At 41.2% G+C, this 19296-nt stretch overlaps 2 protein-coding genes across 3 annotated transcripts; one reads left to right on the forward strand and one right to left on the reverse strand.

Moving 5' to 3' along the window:
* The first annotated feature begins 5867 nt into the window (after positions 1 to 5867).
* Positions 5868 to 8070, forward strand: sfr1 (SWI5-dependent homologous recombination repair protein 1). Its single transcript, XM_086045516.1, has 3 exons — positions 5868 to 6122; positions 6621 to 6980; positions 7043 to 8070. Exons 1-3 carry the CDS (start codon positions 6060 to 6062, stop codon positions 7229 to 7231), a joined length of 612 nt encoding a protein of 203 aa, XP_085901642.1. The 5' UTR covers positions 5868 to 6059; the 3' UTR covers positions 7232 to 8070.
* cfap43 (cilia and flagella associated protein 43) lies at positions 7942 to 19277 on the reverse strand. 2 transcript variants are annotated; one of them, XM_086045510.1, is made up of 22 exons: positions 19009 to 19277; positions 18059 to 18161; positions 17850 to 17927; positions 17616 to 17741; positions 17446 to 17550; positions 17263 to 17370; positions 16387 to 16554; positions 15690 to 15896; positions 15499 to 15585; positions 13795 to 13875; positions 13562 to 13690; positions 13350 to 13469; positions 12734 to 12841; positions 12516 to 12602; positions 12353 to 12441; positions 12136 to 12259; positions 11380 to 11492; positions 10988 to 11147; positions 10746 to 10910; positions 9214 to 9291; positions 8299 to 8452; positions 7942 to 8234 (listed from the first exon to the last, which is right to left on the reverse strand). In XM_086045510.1, exons 2-22 carry the CDS (start codon positions 18101 to 18103, stop codon positions 8059 to 8061), a joined length of 2508 nt encoding a protein of 835 aa, XP_085901636.1. In that variant the 5' UTR covers positions 18104 to 18161; positions 19009 to 19277; the 3' UTR covers positions 7942 to 8058. The 2 variants fall into 2 exon arrangements, with proteins under 2 accessions (XP_085901636.1, XP_085901637.1); XM_086045511.1 differs by lacking the exons at positions 7942 to 8234; positions 8299 to 8452 and adding an exon at positions 8483 to 8575.
* Positions 19278 to 19296: the final 19 nt, after the last annotated feature.

Consider the following 19296-nt stretch of genomic DNA (forward strand, 5'->3'; position numbering starts at 1 on the left):
AAATTTCATGCCACTGAAACCCAATCTTATTCGTAAATAACAAGTTTTGCTTGTTTCAGACATGTGGAGGAGTTTATTTCTATCCATTTAGGCATGATAAAGGAACTACCAGCCTCCAAGGTAAATGCGTGTATGATTTTAGTGCCGAAAAAAGGCACTTTCCCTGCTGCAAAAGCTAAATGTCAAGACTACTCCAAAAGATGGGCTGTGGTGGACCACAAGGATCAACTCGAAGCACATTTTGTTTGTAATTTGGGTTGTCGTGACAAAATGTTGGACCGTCATGTAAGGCATCCAACAGGATTTCCAACTTTTCCCCCACGTATCAGATTTTTCTTTTTCAAAACCCGGTGCCGTCACGTGAAATGTCAACAGTTCCTGCAAGAATTCACTTTCAACAACGATGGAGAGGGTTGACCAGGTTTGCTTTTTCTTTAGATTGTTTTGATGATACTTATTCTCAAATACATACATTTCAGGAAAAATCAAGTCACGAATCTAAGCACAAGTCAGTTGTATTTAACTTTGAAGTTGGATAAATTTTAAATCTTTAAGAACTGTTTGTCTTTAAGAAATTTATTCAGGTATATTTTTTTTTAACTTTTAAGTGCAAACCATTTTAATTTGATTATTACTGAAGTATTTTTTTGTGTGTTTTTAATTTTTGTTAATGGTCAAACTGTTAACATTCTTCCAGTAGCTTATAAAAATATCTACTTTTTAGGAATGAAACCCCTTTCTGCTATGGTTCTGTATTTTAATGTTGGTCACAATGGTGGTACTTAGAGAGCAAAAATATATATTTTTAAGTGGAGCTGTAAAAAAAATTTGAGAATCACTGGCGTAGAACGTAAAAGTGTGCAAGCATACATTAAAGCAGGGCCTCCGGGATAACTGTTTATACCTTTTCAGGGCCAAAAAAGTCACATGCCAAGTTGTAAAAGCCAAATGTCAAGTGTATAAAAGCAACATCTTTGAAGGTAGAAGCCCTTGTTCCGTACAAATACTAATCATGTACATTTTTGTCCTTGAACACAACACATTGTACCTTCCCAGACATGTTTAAACCCTTATGAATAGCTGATAGAACATACAAAACAGGACGAGAAAGGCTCTAAAGCCGCATTATTGTGGCCAACAAAGGCTCAAAAGGCCAGATGCGAGCCACCCACCACACCCTGAGGATATTTAATGTATCCAACACTTTTCCTATTTCCTCAATCTGCCGTAAACATGTGCGTTTACTGTTTTTTTTCCCCCCCACCTCCAATGCTGACCAGACACTTTTTTGCATTTAAAGAATCCACATCCTAAATTCCTTTAAGTCACCTAGTAGCCTGTTTAACGTCACCTCATAACCTGGAAATATAAATAACATAAAGAGGGGGTTGCTGTCACAGTTAAGTAGTCTAAGGGGGGGGGGGCAGGTCAACTCGTGGAATATATTTAGGAGAGATGTAAATAGACTAGTAAAGAGCATGTAAAAGTAGCCAGAGATCATGGTAACAGACTAATTTTAACATGATCAAAAAGGACAAAAAAGATGGCATACAAAAGCATTTTGTGCATTTCCAACTCAAAGCGTAAGCAGAGCAAGTCCTTGAAAACTTCCAGAGTGAAGTGATTGCTATTAACGCACATTCCGCAAGAAAATAAAAGCAGCAAAAGCGTGCTTTTAAAACGTATTTCCAGTGTTTGTGTTCATACCTCCAGCCAACGGAGTCAATCAAGTCCCCCCGTCCGCGTGGAGCTCCTTAGGGGAGGGGGGCAGCGTGCGCGAGGAAGCCCCGGGATGTTCCTAAAAAAAAATCCTCTCCGCTCCTTGTTGTGACTTTTTTTGTTGTTGCCCAAGTAAAGTCGCAACGGAGATTTGCGGGCAGCGGTCCCGGCCGCGCCCCTCAGCGCCGCTTGGCAGGCAGGTGTAGGAGTCCGCAGCTCCAAAGTCCCACACAAGGAGAGGACACGTGAATGCGTCCGTCTGCAAACTTGAAAACAGTGAGTGAAAACTCCTCCTGTGCCTCAGTGGTCACAACTGCTTCCCAAATGTTTTTTTTTTTTTCTTGGAGGGGGTGGGAACCTTTTTTTTTTTCCCTATCTTTTATTAGAGTGAAGGGCGATTGTGTGCAGAAAAGAAAACTCATCCTGTTGCAGCTGGCTAACATCTGCGGCACACATTGCACGGACAATAATTGGTATGCAGTTTGTGGTTTGCATCCACTGCTATTACACTGAATTACTGTACTGTACTTTATCACATACAGCACAGTACACACACAGAAGATGACACTTTTGCATATGCAACTGTGTTGTTTTTTTTTCTCAAAGGCTTGGTTGTGACAGTTTAATGGTATAATTACAAGCGACACTCCATGCTTAGCTTCTGGGCCCATGCAAACAAAAAACAAAAAAAAAAGACACTTATAGCCTACATTGCATATAATGAAAGGAGATACAGTATAGTGGATATAAAAAGTCAACACGCTGTATTCGTTTTTGTCATAATAACAATTTCTAAAATGTTGTTACCGCACTAAGTGAAGCTGTTCTAGTAGGCTTTTCCTGACATTTTGGGGGTGGAAAGTTTTGTGCTAACACTAGCAACAGTGACACTAAGGCCGCAGTTCTATCTTGGGAATACATTTTCCCTGGTAGGATTCCATCTTGCCACCCCATCCCAGACATAAGAGTACGACAGGAGATTGTTTTACTAAACAACCAGTACTTGCCAGAAATTCCTGCTGCTCCTTCAGTATTCCTAGACCATTTTTTTTCTAATCAATTTTGGAAATTGGACGCCAGTTTTGGGCAATGTCACAGTTGTGCAATATTTTCCCTGGTTGATGAGGACTGTCTTCACTGTGTTCGATTTAATGCCTTGGAAATTATATATATATATTTTTTTACCATTCCCTTGACTGATACTTTTGAACAAGGATCTCTCTACTCATCATGGCTTGTGAGTTGCCAGCAAAAATGTCAGGAAAAGCCTACTAGAACAACTGAACTTTATTTTGGGTTAATCAGAGGCACTTTAAATCGTGGTAGGTGCATCAATGGTAAAAACATGTTTTTGTATTTTTAATGGCTATGTACAAAGTACAAGTAGAAGCCCTATTTAGGAGATCTAAATACTGTTTGTAATAGCAATAGTAAAGCACATTACACTGGTCAACAAATTTGTACAAAATGTTTTAGTATCTTTTTGCGTTGATTCTGAATCGGCCCTCATTTGTTTCTTTTGCACTTCATGTTTTCATTGTAGAATATTTTGTAATATTTTTTAAATAAGGGTTAGGTCCAGCAACAATTTGATTTTTTTTTTTTTTTTTGTAGGGGGAGATATCATAGCTATAAATTACAACGTATGGTAAAATCTGTATAAGCTTTTATTGGTCAAACTCAAAAACAAAACAAAAAAATGAAAATATCTCGAAAACCTGATGTGCTAGGGAAAAAAGTAAAGACGTTTTTGAAATCATTGTCAAAAATACATTTAGGGACATATACTGTAAAGCCATGTCTGATTAAAATTTACTTGCATTTCTGAACTTAAAAAAACAATAACATTCTTGTTCAAACATCATAAGATTGCATTGAAAGAGTCTGCATTAAAGCACTTAGTATTACGATGCCGTGTGGTCTCTTCTTTTTCTTCTGTGGAGTGAGTTTAATACATTTGTGAAGCATGTATTATAAATATTACACATTCTGTACATTTTATGCGCAAAATGTCAAATTTCAACAGTGTATAAGGCTATACAACACAAATCAGACACAGACAGAAGGGAGACAGTTCTACTGTACGCATGTTTTAAAAAGTTTCTAGTTCTACAGAAAAAAAATAGGCTTACAAGCAAATCACCCCTCACGTAAACAAAGGGTTCATTCTTCAACGGCACTTAGTGAATAAAAAGTACTTTTTGGAAGGTTTCCGACCATTTTCATTTGTGGAACAGACATTCTTTATCTCTCCAGCGAGAAGCCATTCGAGCCGGTGGGTTCCCTGAGCCACCACGCCCATGCGGCACTGACCTCCACCCACCCGCATGACTCACGGCGAGCGTGACTCGGTTCTGCTCCACTGATGGAAAACAAATGGCCCCGAGGACAGTGAGCGGCCGGAGAAGGAGGGAGGAGGGGGCGGGGGCCGGGGGGGGGGGGGGTCCACTCACATCTATGTGCAAGGTTGAATAAAGCCAAACCTAATGGGGAAAGGAATGGATTGAAAAAAATTTGCCGAATTCCATGACTGCGGGGAGGAAAAAAAAAAGTTGGAAATGTTGAAAGTGTTTTTGTTTTTTTCTGTTTTTTTTTTCAACAGACATGTTTGTGCTCGGCATTACTGATAAAACACAACGAGCAGATTAGCTTTGCATAAACATATTGAGGTCCAAAGGTTCAATGCGAGGCAATGATTACTTCATTACTGCAGATCGCATACTAGGAATAGAATATGTAAACACTGATTATGCACCATGGGAATAACTACCGTTAGGTGCAGACGTATTTGGACAATGATGGGCGCCTTTTAAAAGTTTACTTTCATACACCACCGAGGTTGATTGGACCATAAGTGCAGATTTTCAGCTGTGATTTAAGAGGTTTGACAAAAATGACAGCCAATTATTTCATTTATCCACCTCAATGTTAATGAACTCAAGAGAATCTCTCATTGTCAAAATATTGTGACTAGCCCATCTTGAGGTCTGAGCCCATCTAAAGTAAATCCAAGCACAGAAAAAAATATGAGAGAACTTGATTTTCTCTCCAGCAACTAGTCCAAACCGGCAACTGACCCACACGACACGGAGCTACTGCTGCCCCCCCAAAGCAGACAATCTCACTCACTCATCACCGCGATTTATAATTAGAACCGATCCCATCACTCATCATAACTGTGGCTTATTTTCACACATACACACTCTTGTAACAGAGTCTGTTGAAACGTCAGCCATGTCATTTCTCTGCCACATTTTGGAAGCAACGCCAAATAATGTTGGAGTCTATTTTGTTGTTGCTGTTATGGGCTGGCTTGTTTCACACGTTACAGAAAATAAATCGCCCGGGGAGTTAAAAACAAGAGCTTCTCTGTGCACGGCAAAATCCATGCCCTTGCTGGATTTTGACTGAATCTGAGCATGACGCTCAATCACATGCGAGAACATTGAAAATATCATAAAACTGACACATGGTTGAACCCTAACATAAAAAAGATGCTTTGGATGCCCGTGCAGACTTGATATAAATTTATGGGGGGTCATGACACACACACCTGTGTTGGATGAGAAGCTGGCACCCTCACTCACATCTCACATGGATTCGAGATTCTTGATAGCCAGCTTTGCCTCGCGTTGGCTGAAAACCCCCCCAACCAGAGCCTGAAAGTAAAAGTTGACTCAGTCGTGAGAATACGCTACAAAGTTGAATCGTGGAATATGTGAAATTGCACAAGTGTGTCTAGGCAGGATGATGTTACAGAACAAAATGTCAGAAACTGGTGAAACAAATCTGAGAATGGAGGTGAATCAACTGGTGGGAAGTGTTGAATCACTTCATGACTCCCCCATAGAAACTATCGGGTAGCTAAGAAATAAATAAGTCTTGACAACACAGGGCCTATGATCTAAAACGAAATTATACTTCATTTCTACTTAAAATGTAGTGTGAAACCTAACAGCACTGACAGAAATCTATCACAAAGACTATTTAAATTGAGGTAAACGCCAACTGGATGCAACTTCAGGTGTTTTGAACGGAGTTGTCGTGAGATTATAGTGACAAAGAAAAATAACTTCAATTCCCACAATGCCCCTTCTGCATGCGTCATCAGCTTTGCACCAATCACAGGCTTTGGAGGGCTTCTGAACTACAAAACAGGAAATGCAGAAAACTGTTGATATGCCAGTATGTAGAGGAAGAAAAGAACTCCTCACAGTACTTTCACCGCTGTACTTACTTTTTCAAAAGATAGCTTGTTTTCTCTTCTCTTTTCGGATTCATATGGACGTTGCTTTTGAATCGTTTTGAGCAGCGCCTGCGAGCGAAGAGCGGCTTACTTCATGGAGGTCACGCCGGAGAATGTTTCATCTAAATCGGTATATCGTTCACAGTCCAGTGAGACGGTAAATTAAACGTATTACATGAATTATTGTGTGCTATTTTATTTTAAAACTAAACTGTTTGTATAGAGTCGTCATTTTTATTATTTATTTAATTTGTATGTCATATTATTTTTTTTAACCCTACCTACCTTCTTGTAGTGTAAGCAGCCTACCTTTTAAAAATCCATGGGGACAAAAAAATAGCACTCGCGCTAAAACACTTGAAGCAGTACATCTGCTTCGTGCTGTTTTTGTGATGTCCACATCAAATAAATAATGAAGTAATCCAAAATGCTCATAGCCTAAATCTGTGTAATAACTACATTGTATTATACTAAGAGTTGTTATACACATTTCGGAAAAGCTAAAGTAGGTACACTGCATTAAACAAAACAAAAAGTTTCTAAAGGATGCTTTGGATACTATTGGATGTTATTAGATGTGTCATGAATGTCAACATAGAAGCGCTGTCTTAGCCGAGTCTTGTTGACCACACACTCTGCCATCTGGTCTCCACAGCCTCAGCAGAAGCTGAGCTCCTCCCTGAAGGCGCGTCTGAAGAGAACACGGCGCTCCTTCACCTCGCCCTTCTCCGTGGCCAAGCGTCTTTGCGTCGATGAGGACGCCCGACTAATTCCAACACATTCCCGGATGACGGACGATGATGATGGTGATAAAAATCCTCCACTTGTCTTGTCTGCTGACGCCAACTGCCAGGAAGCCAGACCTGGGAGTGAAAAATTTTCCGTGAGGATTCCTGGACCGGCGCACTCTCACCCCAAAGATGTTGCACAACAACGGGAGCGGCTCGGTCGGGAGGTGAAGGACAAGGAGGAGGCGTTACGTCGATTGAGGATGGTTAAGATGTACAGGAGCAAGGTGGGTTACTTGAAGACGGCAAGATTTGGCGTGATTTCTCACTTTCTCTTCTTCCTTTCCAGAATGACCTGGCGCAGCTTCGAACCTTGACCGACAAGTGGAGGACTTGCGCTCAGAACGCGCTGTATGAGCTTCAGTCGGACGTCACTGTGGAGCGACGCAAGGCCAGCCTGTCTGAGCTCATCGACCTCTTTGGTCTGGATGAGAAAATCCTGCACTTTGACCGCACGGAGGAGGACTTTGCTTCCTGAATGTGCATTCAAACATATTCAGGTGCATCCCATTGAATTAGAAAATATTGGGAAAACTTCATTGATGTTAAATTCCTTCATTAAATTGAACTAAATTTAAACATTGAAACTGATAGAAACTCTTACACAAGGATGAAATCGTTTTTTTAAGAAATTGGATGATTATAGTTTTAATTTACCATCAAGAAATTAGACTGTTACAATCCAAATGATTTTCATTACTGAAACGTGGTAGGAATTGGCCTTTTGAAAATTATATTCTGATGTATTCAATTAGTCTATGTAATGCATGAGTTTCACTTTTTGCATACATGAACTTTTCTACCATTTGGATGTGCCTACTGAAAACAAGCCATCCATTACAACATCTACGGCAGAACACAAAAAATAATTGGGAAACTAACGGAAATCCAAATTATGATTTCCAGAGTCAAACGGTAAATGTAAAGCGGGGCCTTGGTTTACAAAGGCTGTGCTTAGTATTTTCATTCGATTGATATTTATGGCTAACATTTACTATAATATTGAGTTTACTATTGTGTAAGTTGGTAATGCGGCAAAAGATAAATATATCTAATTCAATATCTTTTGATGCTCGCTTAACTGAGTGTTTCATTTTAAAGTTTGATCAAACTCCAAATTGTACAACCTGCGAGGTGTTTGACTTTGCACTGCACAGTCCAATTGAGAATAATACTCGTGAGCAAATGTTCAATCATATGGAGTTCTTTATTTGTTGCTGCTTTGTTATTGTCCCGTACAGCTCGATTTGTAGTTTGTGTCTATTTAAAAGAAGTGTAAATAAAACCTGGTTGCCGGCGCAAGGCTCAGTTGTATTTGATCTGCACCAGCGAAGGGACGTTCCTCATCCTCAAATGATGCGCCTCGGCGCTGAGGAACGCCAGCTTCTCCATCTGGAACCTGGCTGTGTCCTTCAGCCGCTGCACCAGCAGGACCTCCTGGTAGCGCCGCTCCGTGTTCACAGCCTCATTTTTCTCCGTAGCTAGAAAAAAAAAAAAAATTTTTTTTAAGGAGAAGTCCGAATTACATGATCTGAATTTGGTTACCTGAGGCCTCGTAGATGTGTCTCATCTGCGATACGGTCACGTGCATGTCCTGGACCTGCTCGTCCAAAGCGGCGTTCTTCTTTTCCTTCATGGCCGCCTGAGCTTGGAGGTGTCGGATTTTTTGTTTGCGATACTTCACGTCCTTTTGATAATTCTTTAAAGGGGGGGGGGGGGGTAGCAAAGGGGCATCATGTTTTAAAGGCCTTGTCACAACGCAGGAACTGAATAAAGCCCAAAAGATGATCAACTTTGTTTATTCAGTGAAGATTTTTTTTTACTGCAAAAAAACAAAACAAAAACTGAAGTAATTAAATAATACAGTATAAAGACGCTAATGTGAAATAATCGTTACAACTTAATCATATCAATATGACTCACAGTGACTTATATTCAAGAGTCAACCCAAACATGTTCTCTTAACCTTCTCTCGTCTAAACATGGCATTCTGATTAATATTGTGTTTATGGAATATGAGTTAAGCAGCAAAAACCAACTCAGGGGCGGCCATTTTGTCACTTCGCTCGACTGAAAACGACATCACAGCTGCTTAGGGCTCAGCAAACGACCAATCACGGCTCATCTGTTTTGTGAAGCTGAGCCATGATTGGTTGTTACCTGAGCAACTGTGATGTCATTTTCAGTCGACAGCAAGTGACAAAATGGCCGCCCCCCTGGGTGGGTTTAACAGCTTAAATCGTATTCCACATACAATATTGATCAGGATGCCATTTTTCGGCTAGAAGGCCTGCTTAGAACATATTTTTTTAAAGACATTTTTGGGGTCGTTTTCATCTTTGTAGGACTCGATTTATGTCAATGTTTCAGGCGAAGCAACCACAGGACCTAAGGAATTTTATGTCCCGGGAACCCCTTGTATCACCCTTGTCCCCAATATTTTCGATGTGATTGCGTTACCTTTAGCTGCAGGGCCTGAGTCTCCTTCATAGATAGCGCCTGCTTGCACACACGGCTGTCGCTGTCTGTCTTGAGATACTGGGGGACAAAAAAAAAAAAAAAAAAACGTACAGAGAACACACTGTGAAATATCCCGCGTTGCCATGTTGGTGTAAAAACAACTGCGCAATAAACATTACGACCGCACTTTATGGATTTGTTTGTATTCAAACGTTTGACTTGTCAGCGTTCCAGAGGCTTGAACAATAGCAGGAAGCGGCGCTGCTCGCCACGGGAGAACCACCGGAACACTTTGCCAAAGTAAACGGGCATTAGGGCCTGGAGCGCCGATTCTCATGCGCAGTCATCGCCATGTTAAAAATAAGACCAGGACGCGTGACTCATCTGATCTTTCTGGGGCCTGTTTATACTCCAAGATACTCAACTCCCTGTGGCCCGGACATGTCTTAAGGGTGTTTTAAACGTGTGGGAGTATCTCCCCGTTAGGTCGTGCGTTGACTCGGGATTGATGCCTGAATTGCTTTTGCGAGTGTTTAAACGGCGATAAAGAAGCAGCGGCTTTCACCTGAAGACGTTCCACTGATAAGATCCTTTACTCATTTATCTGCTCAGAAATCCTTTGGTGGCTGCCGAAAACTGCTTTATGACTAGCTGGCGTTTTTGCAAGCTTAATAAAAATGAAAATAAATCATGGACAGAGGTATCGGGACACCTGGCGTCCAACCCAGCCCTGGTTGATTAAAGAATGCGTTTGAAAGGGTCGAGTTGGGTTATGGTTAGTTCGCAAAGTTGGAACTTGAAAGACGAAGTCAACCCAAAAATGTTCTTTACAAGAATGTGTTCTTGCAGGCCCACTAGTCGAAACATGGCATTGTGATTAAATTTGTTTGTGGAATATGATTTCATTAGTAAAATGCACCTGGTTTTGTACATTTCAGGGGGGCGGCCATTTTGTCATTTCTGTTGACTGAAAATGACATCACAGTTGCTCAGGTAACAACCAATCATGGCTCAGCTTCACAAAACAGATGAGCCGTGATTGGTCGTTAGCTGAGCCCTAAGCAGCTGTGATGTCGTTTTCAGTCGACCGAAGTGACAAAATGGCCGTCCCTGAGTTGGTTAAAAATGAGTGTATTTTGCTGCTTAAGTCATATTCCACAAACGCAATATTAATCCGAATGCCATGTTTAGACTAGATAGGCGCATAGAACATATTATTGCAAAGAATGTTTGGGGGTTGACTTCCTATTGAACTCATTCACTGCCAGACATTTTCAGACCCACTTTTAACCTAAGGTTTGAAAAAAAATGAAAAAAAATATCAATAAATTCCAGGGATTAAATAGCTGGACTGTGAAAAGACTAATAAATTCGTCATTGGCAGTGAACGAGTTAATAACGTGAAGCACATTGAGTTACCTCGTGTATGTAAAGCTCTATCTAACTAAGGCTGCCTTGCTTTACCTAAATTAAAAAAAAAAAAAAAAGCAATTATTCGGGTTTGTCAAGGCTAAAATAGACGAGCCACGCACCTCTTTGTGGTCTTCTGTGAGACGCAGCTTCTGGATGTCCCGTTCTTTGTTCTTCAGATCCTCTATTTGCATCCTCCTCATGGTGTTGTCCCACTCCACCTGGATGATGCCCTTACGGAAGTCTTTGGTCTGCACCATCATGGCTATCTTCTGCTCGCCCAGAGTCTGATTGAACAAAACGTCAAAAGGCGTCACGCCGGTTGAACTTTTGCGATGCGGGTGAGTGAGTGCGCTCCACTGACCCTGATGGTGTGGTTGAGTTCTTCCACCTTGCCCCTGTGGAGAAGAATCGACTCGCTGTAGTCGGGGATGAGATCCATGTTGGTCATCTCCACCTGGCCCTGTTTAAGCAGGAACTGGACCGTGATGTCCGTCAGGAAGTTCTTCTTCTCCTGACGCAAGCTTGAAGGTGTCAACGCGGAAAAAGACACAAAGACTTTTCATGCAGCAGACATGGCCAATCGGGCCAAATTGACAATGACACATTTTTGGGAAATAGGCGCCCCGCAATCGACTTTGTCTAACTTCAACACTTGGTGGGCGGCAAGCACTCCAGAAACGCAACAATTTGTATAAAAGCCATTAAGAAGGCATTTTTTTTTTCATGATACGGAATAAATGAAGCCTCACACACTTTTCTAGTTCTGTTGCGAGATGTTCAATTTCCTGCTCGGCGGCCTCGTCCTCTTCCCGCCTCTTGATCAGATTTGCTTGCATCTCAGCCAGAGTGGCTGCTGTGGCTTTGATCTGCGCGAAAAGGTTCATAAGTATTACAAACGTATGCAAATAAACAATTCCGTACCTCCTTACACAACTGTAAGTTTCACATGTGACTTGTTTAATGCTAATGACGATTTGGATTAGGTTAAATTAGAGTGTTAGGAATGTTCATGGTTGGAGGGATAATTCCTGCTTGATTTAATCAGAAGAACACAAAGTCAGAAATCAATACTAGGCAAACAGAGCTCTGGTTCTGAATGTGTCTCCACTGTCATATGGTGTTCCGCAGGGTTCAATTTCGGGGCCCCTGCTGTTTTCAAAGCATGGCATTTCATTTCATTTCATTGCTATGCAGATGGATGACAGTCAGATCTATGTCCCGCTAAGCAAAAAGGGCGCTTTTTCTTCATTTTCCTGTATCTCCTCTGCCCGGTTTTTGATGACACTCGGGCCCAGTATGCTACGGTATTTTAATGATGGTCATTATAGTGGTAAAAAGTTACGTATTTTTTTTTAGGCGGTACTTGGTGTAAAAAGCTTCGGATCCAACGAGCTAGAGCATAATCAATACTGCGGGATGATAATGAGCGTGACCGACATAAAATGAACCATTGTGTGAGCCTTTTTTTTTTCTTTATGTCTGGTTCTTGCATGAGTATTAAATCATCACCTTATGCTCGGTGTCTATTTTTGTTCTGCGGATTTGACAAAACCTTTCCCACACTGGCTGGTTCAGTCCTTCTGGCATATTCTTCTGAGCGTCCAGCTCGTCCATGGCATTCTTCTTATGACCTCTGAGCGGGTGAAAACAAAAAAACAACTTTTATTACACTGCCAAGGCAGCACAAGCACAGGTATTTTGAAAGAAAACAGTAATAATGACCAACCTAGGTCTTCGCTTGAACAGTTTATACAGCTGATCAACATGAGCTTTGTGCAGATTAGCAAACTCCTTCCGGAAGTCTTTGTCCTGAGCCTTGAGAGACATAAGATTGTGAAGATAGACGCTCACTTGTCAAGAGGACGTCCGAACGCTACCGGCAGGCTTACTTTGTCGTCTGCCGCAATGTTGTCGTAGCTTTCCTGGAACGATTCAACTTCTTTTTCAAAAGTCTGCAGCTCTTCGCCCATTTTCGTCTGTAACGCGAGTGGGAAGGTCAAGGGGGTAGTACAGGAAAGGGTCAAAATAGGGGGTCATGGAGAAAGAAAAGTGGAAAATGAAACTTTGCGCACTGCGCAAATTGGACACATTAGCAGTGTCATTTTACCCTGCGTGCCGACATTTCTTTAAGTTTTTGCACCAGCTCCATTTCTTCAGTCTGCATCAACTCTTCCATCAGCACGGAGTAGTTAAGTGTTTTAATCTTCAGTTCTTCCTGTGAAAAACAAACTTGTGTCTGATTTTCATTAAATGCAATGCAATTAAGGCAATAAAGAAATCATCTCAATAAAGGAACGTTTGAAAAATACATTTATAAATTGGGTTTCTGTGGAAACTGCGTGTGAATGCTGAAAATCGGAAGCGGAATGGAAATATTCTGGAATAAATGCTGAAATGTAAAACATGAGAATGTTTCGAATTGGGTCGAGAAATGTGGAACAAGGAAGTAAATGGACAAATCCCTTAATTTGGGAATTTTATTTTGAAAATGATATTTCACATTTTAATGTACTCCTATTGTCATTATCTGTGACATTGCCTCCATTACCTGTTATGTCATGTATCTTTTTCCCCCCTTTATGATGGTTTTAAAACATATTCAGAAATCCACAATGAGCATTATGGCTTTAGTTTGTTGTGTGTGTGTGCGCATGTGTGACGAGGGCGTGTGTGTGTGTGTGTGTGTGTGTGTGTGTGTGTGTGTGTGTGTGTGTGCTGTTCACCTGACATATGGCCATGTCTGACTTAATTTTCATCTCAAAGAGCTTTTTCAAACCTTCATCAAAGCGGTCAGTGGCCTCTTTGGTGGTTTTCTGAAGGCTTTTGATTTCATTTTCCAGTGACTAAAAATCATCACAGTGAACGGAAAACAAGAGAATGAGCAAGAAAGTATTTCTCGAAGTCTTAAAGTAGGTGTGGTGGAAATTTGGCATACCTTTCTGTATTTGTCCTTCTCTGTGTTCAGCTCTTTGGCTTTCTTTTCATATTCTTTAAATTGCTTTTTCTCTTCTTCGGTCCACTGGTGGTTAGGTTTGGCCAGGACAAACTCGGGCTGGGGTACTTCCTGTGGAGTACATTCAATAGTCACTTCCCGTTCTTTCTTTTTTGGCACTTTTTTTTTTTTTTTTAATTCAATGGAGCTTGTGTGGAAAAAGATTGCCAGCTCACCGCTTTCAACAGACTGTCTTTTTTCACTTCAAGAACGCCGTCCATCATGTCATCAAGGGCCCTTTCTCGGACATCATCACTCTGAAACAGACAAGACGTTTTTGGCAATTCTACTGTGAATCCAAAACTAAATTATATGAATGCGTGAATGACGAACTAAATCATTGGCAAATATTCTTCTTTTTTTCATCAATATGAAAAAACAAGAACATGGTCAATGGTTTTAAAGCATTCACGGTTCATCCAATCACATGCAAGTGGAATGCCTAACCTCTTCATTCAAATAATTACTCGCTCAAACACTCAGTAACTTCATTTTTTTTTTTTTTTTTTTAATTAAAGGCGAAGGCAACCCTAACAGGGCATTCTGATAAATATTGCGTTTGCGGAACAAGAGTTAAACCACCCGCTTTTAGCCATCTCAGGGGGCGGCCATTTTGTCACTTCTGTCGACTGAAAATGACATCACAACTACTGAGGGCTCAGCTAACGACCAATCACGGCTGACCTGTTTCCTGAAGCTGAGCCGTGATTGGTTGTTATTTGAGCATCCGTGATGTCATTTTCAGTCGACAGAAGTGACAAAATGGCCGACCCCTGAGCTGGCTAAAAACGGCTGGACTCATATTTCCTATTAATCATATTGCCTTGTTTCAGATTGTGGGACTGCATGGAACGTAATTATTCGTGAAAAAAATATGTTTGGGTTGACTTCCCCTTTAAGTCAAACAGGCAAAAAATCTATTGAAAAAAGAAGTGTTCAAATTAAGATATTGGCAAACGTCACTTTACAGTCCCTAAAACAATTCAAATTTCCGCCGTTTTTTAAAGTAAATGAGTCACATTGAAACTTTTACCGACATGTGGGGCTTCACGACTGCGTGCCATCATGTGATGTCATGTGATTGATCGTCGTCCCTGTTGCTTACGTCGGCTTGGTGAAACGTGTCATGTGAAAGCGCCCGAGGCAGACGTTTCTCAGACAAACCAAAACAAACAAAAGACCGGCAATAATTGATAGATAAAAACAAGCGCAGCGAGTGGAATGTAGCTCTCAATGTAACATCGCCAAAGGAGTATTTCTTGTTAACATATATACAAATGCAAGTACGGCATGTTGCATGAAAAGTACTCTGACCAAGTGCAATTCTGTTAAAATAAGGAATTTTTTCTCTATAATGCTGGCGTCGGGCCAGAACCTCCTATGGCACAATTTGGGAAATGTCATATTTTTCCCACGAATCTATACGATTGGAAAGTGCACGCATGTTTACAATTTATTGACTTATTTAAAGAGTTGGAAATGACTTGCTCAGTTTTTGGAGGTGAACTGAAAAGTGCTGATTTTGGAGGTACGAGGATTCCGGCCGACGCCAGCGATACGTGGCTTGCGAACATCCCTAATGAAGACAACTGTTGTAAAAAAAAAAAAAAATAATAATAAATAAATGTAAATGGATGGATGGACCTTCAAGGGAATTTTGCCAGCCAGACACTCTTCACTTTGACTTCTTTCTTTCACCTTTTGGCTTCAATCTCTTTCAAGTCCATTGTTCTTTTTAAGTGCCCTTTGCTGCTGCGACCAGTTTGCATGCAAACGTACACAAGCTCGCCGGTTGGTCCGGTCTCCAAGCCAGGAAGAATTTGGACCAAACCACAAACAGGAGTTTCAAAAACAATTCCACGTTTGTTTTGGCAGCGCACCTTGGCAGCCAGGCGCTTTTGCTCCTCCAGCCGCTTCCGTTCCTCTTCCTTCTCCTGCTCTGGGGTGAGGTACTTTTCGGCCTTTATCTAGTAAATCCCAAGAAGACTTCTCTTTAACCGAGAACAAAAGTGACATGCTAATCAAACGATGTCTGATAAGAGTGTGTGTGTGGTTGGGGGGGGGGGGTCACCTCGGAGTCGTCCACGACGAACACCCTCTCGGGCACCTCCCTGTCGTTCAGGACGGGCACCCACAGCTCCTCGTCCACTTCCAGTTCATCCAGGAGCTCCTTGACTTGCTTGTTCCTCTCCTTCACGCGGCTGATCTCCTGCACCTTTTGCTTGTACACCTTGTCAAACTGGGTGTTGAGAGCCACCTTGATTCGGAAGATCACATCCTGCATAATCGGGGGGAGAGAATTGAGGGAAGGTAGAAGTGAGAGATGTCACCACACAGGTGGTGCTCAACCCCCCCCTCGCTTTACAGTCTTTATTCCACCATTTGAGGAGAATGGCACGATAGCATACATAACTGTATGGCAGGAGCACCATTATTTTGTTGCTCACTGGCTCCCTCTACTGCCAATGCAGTGCTTTACAACACTGAAATGAAACAACGAAACAAAAAAGAAATGGTAATATGCAGAAATTCGAGCAGAAGTAGACATCGGTCGTATAAGCCAATATACAATCACCAACAAAAATAAAAGCTAAAGATGATTCAAGGTTGTCATAGCAACAGCAGAGCCTATTCTGTATTGTGCAAGGTAGACGAGCATTCAAACGCTTTTCCAAATAGTTATTGTGGATCGCAATATTGTTGCTTCACAAAGTCATGGCTACAACACTATCACATGGCAAATTTTTATATCGTGAAGCGATTCTCACCTGAAGCAGAACGATCTGGTTCAGCTTCTGCTCGGTGGTGTGCAGGCTGAACTGGTCGTAGAGGTGAGGGTGTGCCAGTCCCAGCTCGGCGGAGTAGCTGCTCGCAACTCCGCTCTGGGCCTCCAAGTCCTCCGCCTCGTCCTCTGCACCCTTTTCTTGGGCCCTTTGCTTTTTTCAAAAGGTGTGATGCAGTGGTTCACAAACTTTCTATACCAAGTTCCACCTCATAGAACACTTGACTCTCAAAGGACATTAAAATACAGTGTGTTCGTTAAACAAAAAACTCCCAAAAAAACAGGCAGGTCTCAGGTAACGGCCAATCGCAGCTCATCTGTTTTCTGAAGCTGAGTCGTGATTGATCGTTACATGAGCGTTTGTGATGTCATTTTCAGTCGACAGATGTAACAAAATGGCCGCCCCTAGAGATGGCTAAAAATGGGCGAATTTTGTTGCTTACCTCATATTCCACAAACACAATATTTATCAGAATACCTTGTTTCAACTAGTGGGCTTGCATAGAACATATTCTTGAAAAAAATATTTGGGTTGACTTCCTAATTTTAGTCTGCCAAATATTTGTACTTTTTCATAATTAAATGGATGAATATACAGTACATATATATGCATTGGTGTTCAAAAAACGACATCTTGCAATGATATTAGTGTGTGTTCTGTGATTTCACTTTTGACAATATTGTTATAATACCGATAACCTTGATCATTTTGGTCATTGATAATTGTAACATTTTTTCATCTCTAAGTGTGGATTACTCTCTCCGTTGTTTCACAAAAAAAAAAAAAAAAACAGTCAGCCAAATATTGTATCATGAGAATGTAAACTAGGAGGTTGAGGGCATTGGGCGAAGTTTCACTTACAGCCAGTTCTGCCTTCCTCTTATTTTCAACGATCCTAAGTGCATCCAACTCGGTTTGTGGTCGCTCTTTGAGCGGGTAGTTTGTCACCTCGTGCTCCGTGTGAAAAGCCTGAAAGTCATTGACAATCCCATATAAGCTATGCCCGTTTTGTCATTTGAGTTGGTATGAGAATGCATTACATACCTTTACAGCTCTGTCTTTAACTTTCAGAGAATCCCAGCAGTCCCTCTTGATGAGATCACGCTTGTAGCATCTCTCTAAAATCTCCATCTCAATTTGATCTCTTACCTGCCGTCAAGAATCCCATCAGAAATGGAGTCAAAGAAAAGACAAACATTTACTGCCCGTCTTACTTTGGAAACTTCCTCATCCAACACGGCATCGTGCATCCTCTGCCTGTCGTCGTCCACGTTAAACTCCTTCAGCTCCAGTCGCTCGATTTCGGGAACGCTCTCATTTTCCCGGATCATCTCTTGGATCTGACAACATGGAGCCATTCTGTCGATCACCGTTTTATTAAGCTTAACTGTACATTTGTGTTTCACTTCTATATACTAGAGCTCATGAGGATGACACATTCCACTCACAGTGCTTCGGATCTCCTCCATCGTGGCCCGCAGTTTTTCCTTTGTGTCTGAATAATTCAGATCATCTTCGCTTAGACACTGTTGAATAATTAGTACAAATAAAAATAAACATGCCGTGTAACACTTGAGGATCAAAAATGACCTCTGGGATGATGCAAAGGTAGAAACTGCAACGCAGTACAGAAGATACCGAATGGAATACGGTTTACCTCACTTTCCTGAGGCGTTTCAGTAGACTCAGTATTGGTATGCATGGTAGATTGAGCTGGTTTAAACACACCAGGCACTCAAGACTTTAGTTCTGTATAACGCCTGGGGGGGGAACACACCAACACATTCAATATCATAAACGTTGAGGTATTATTTTGTGGAAAAAAAAGAAACTGATACAAAGACACCAATGTAGACTCTGTTTCCCCAAGTCATAAACTACATATTATTTATACATACATTTACACAGTCAATGGATCAGTACTCACAAAACAATGCATTCATTCAAATGGCGTTTTGCTGTCTCCTACTTCGCCACAAGATGCCACTAAAACGGAGCTTTAAATGAGTCAACCCTTACCTTGCACATGAAAATATATACAGTACTGTACACGCAACTGAGCAACCCATTAAACGCCTACACGTGGAAGTAAAAGAGTCCGAATCTTACAGTTAAAACTAGGAAAATGGTGATGGCGTTGTATTTAGTCGTAGCATTAATTGGGCGAGGGGAATGAAGGTCATAAATATGCGACGGCTTGTTTCCAAACGGTCCACCGTGAACAAAAAAAATGAAATAGTACATTTAACTTTTGATTGTCGCTAGTAGGACGGTGGGGATTCATATTGTTATATTATCACAATCACATATTATCATTAAGACATTATAATGTCACTGGCATGTTTCTAAACTAAACGGAGAACGTTCACAGTTTGTGTCGCGGTGTAATTGCGTCATTTTATTTTTGAAAGTGTCACTATGACAACCAAAACACACAAGTTTTAAAGTCATTTGCTCCCACGCGATGTCGTCATAACACAATCGAATATGAAATACTAGCTAGCTAGACTACTGGGTATAACGTCATAAGTCATTTTTCTGCCTCCAAATTATAAAATAGGCAAATTCAACACAATTAGCATCGTCGGTCACAAAGATAAAACTCACCTTAACCTGGAATATGTGGAGAATAAACCCAATGTTAAATATAATGAACAAGTGTCCAAGACGTGATGAATAATATTGATTGTTGCTGCCTGTAATACCTCAGATTCAACCAATGAAACCAGTATTTTCCCCTGTAGGGCAGCAAAACTACTTTGAACATTCGACTTTCTAACAAATCTAATACCTTATTTGTAACTTTAACGAGATAAACCACTTTGTAGGCTTCTTCAAAACGCCGACATGACAACCAGCTCGAGCGTATCCTTGGCAACCAGAAATACGTGACAC

The sequence above is a fragment of the Filicampus tigris genome, chromosome 11 (genome assembly GCF_054856515.1).
Source record: "Filicampus tigris isolate MCC_2025a chromosome 11, RoL_Ftig_1.0, whole genome shotgun sequence".
Lineage (NCBI taxonomy): Eukaryota > Metazoa > Chordata > Actinopteri > Syngnathiformes > Syngnathidae > Filicampus > Filicampus tigris.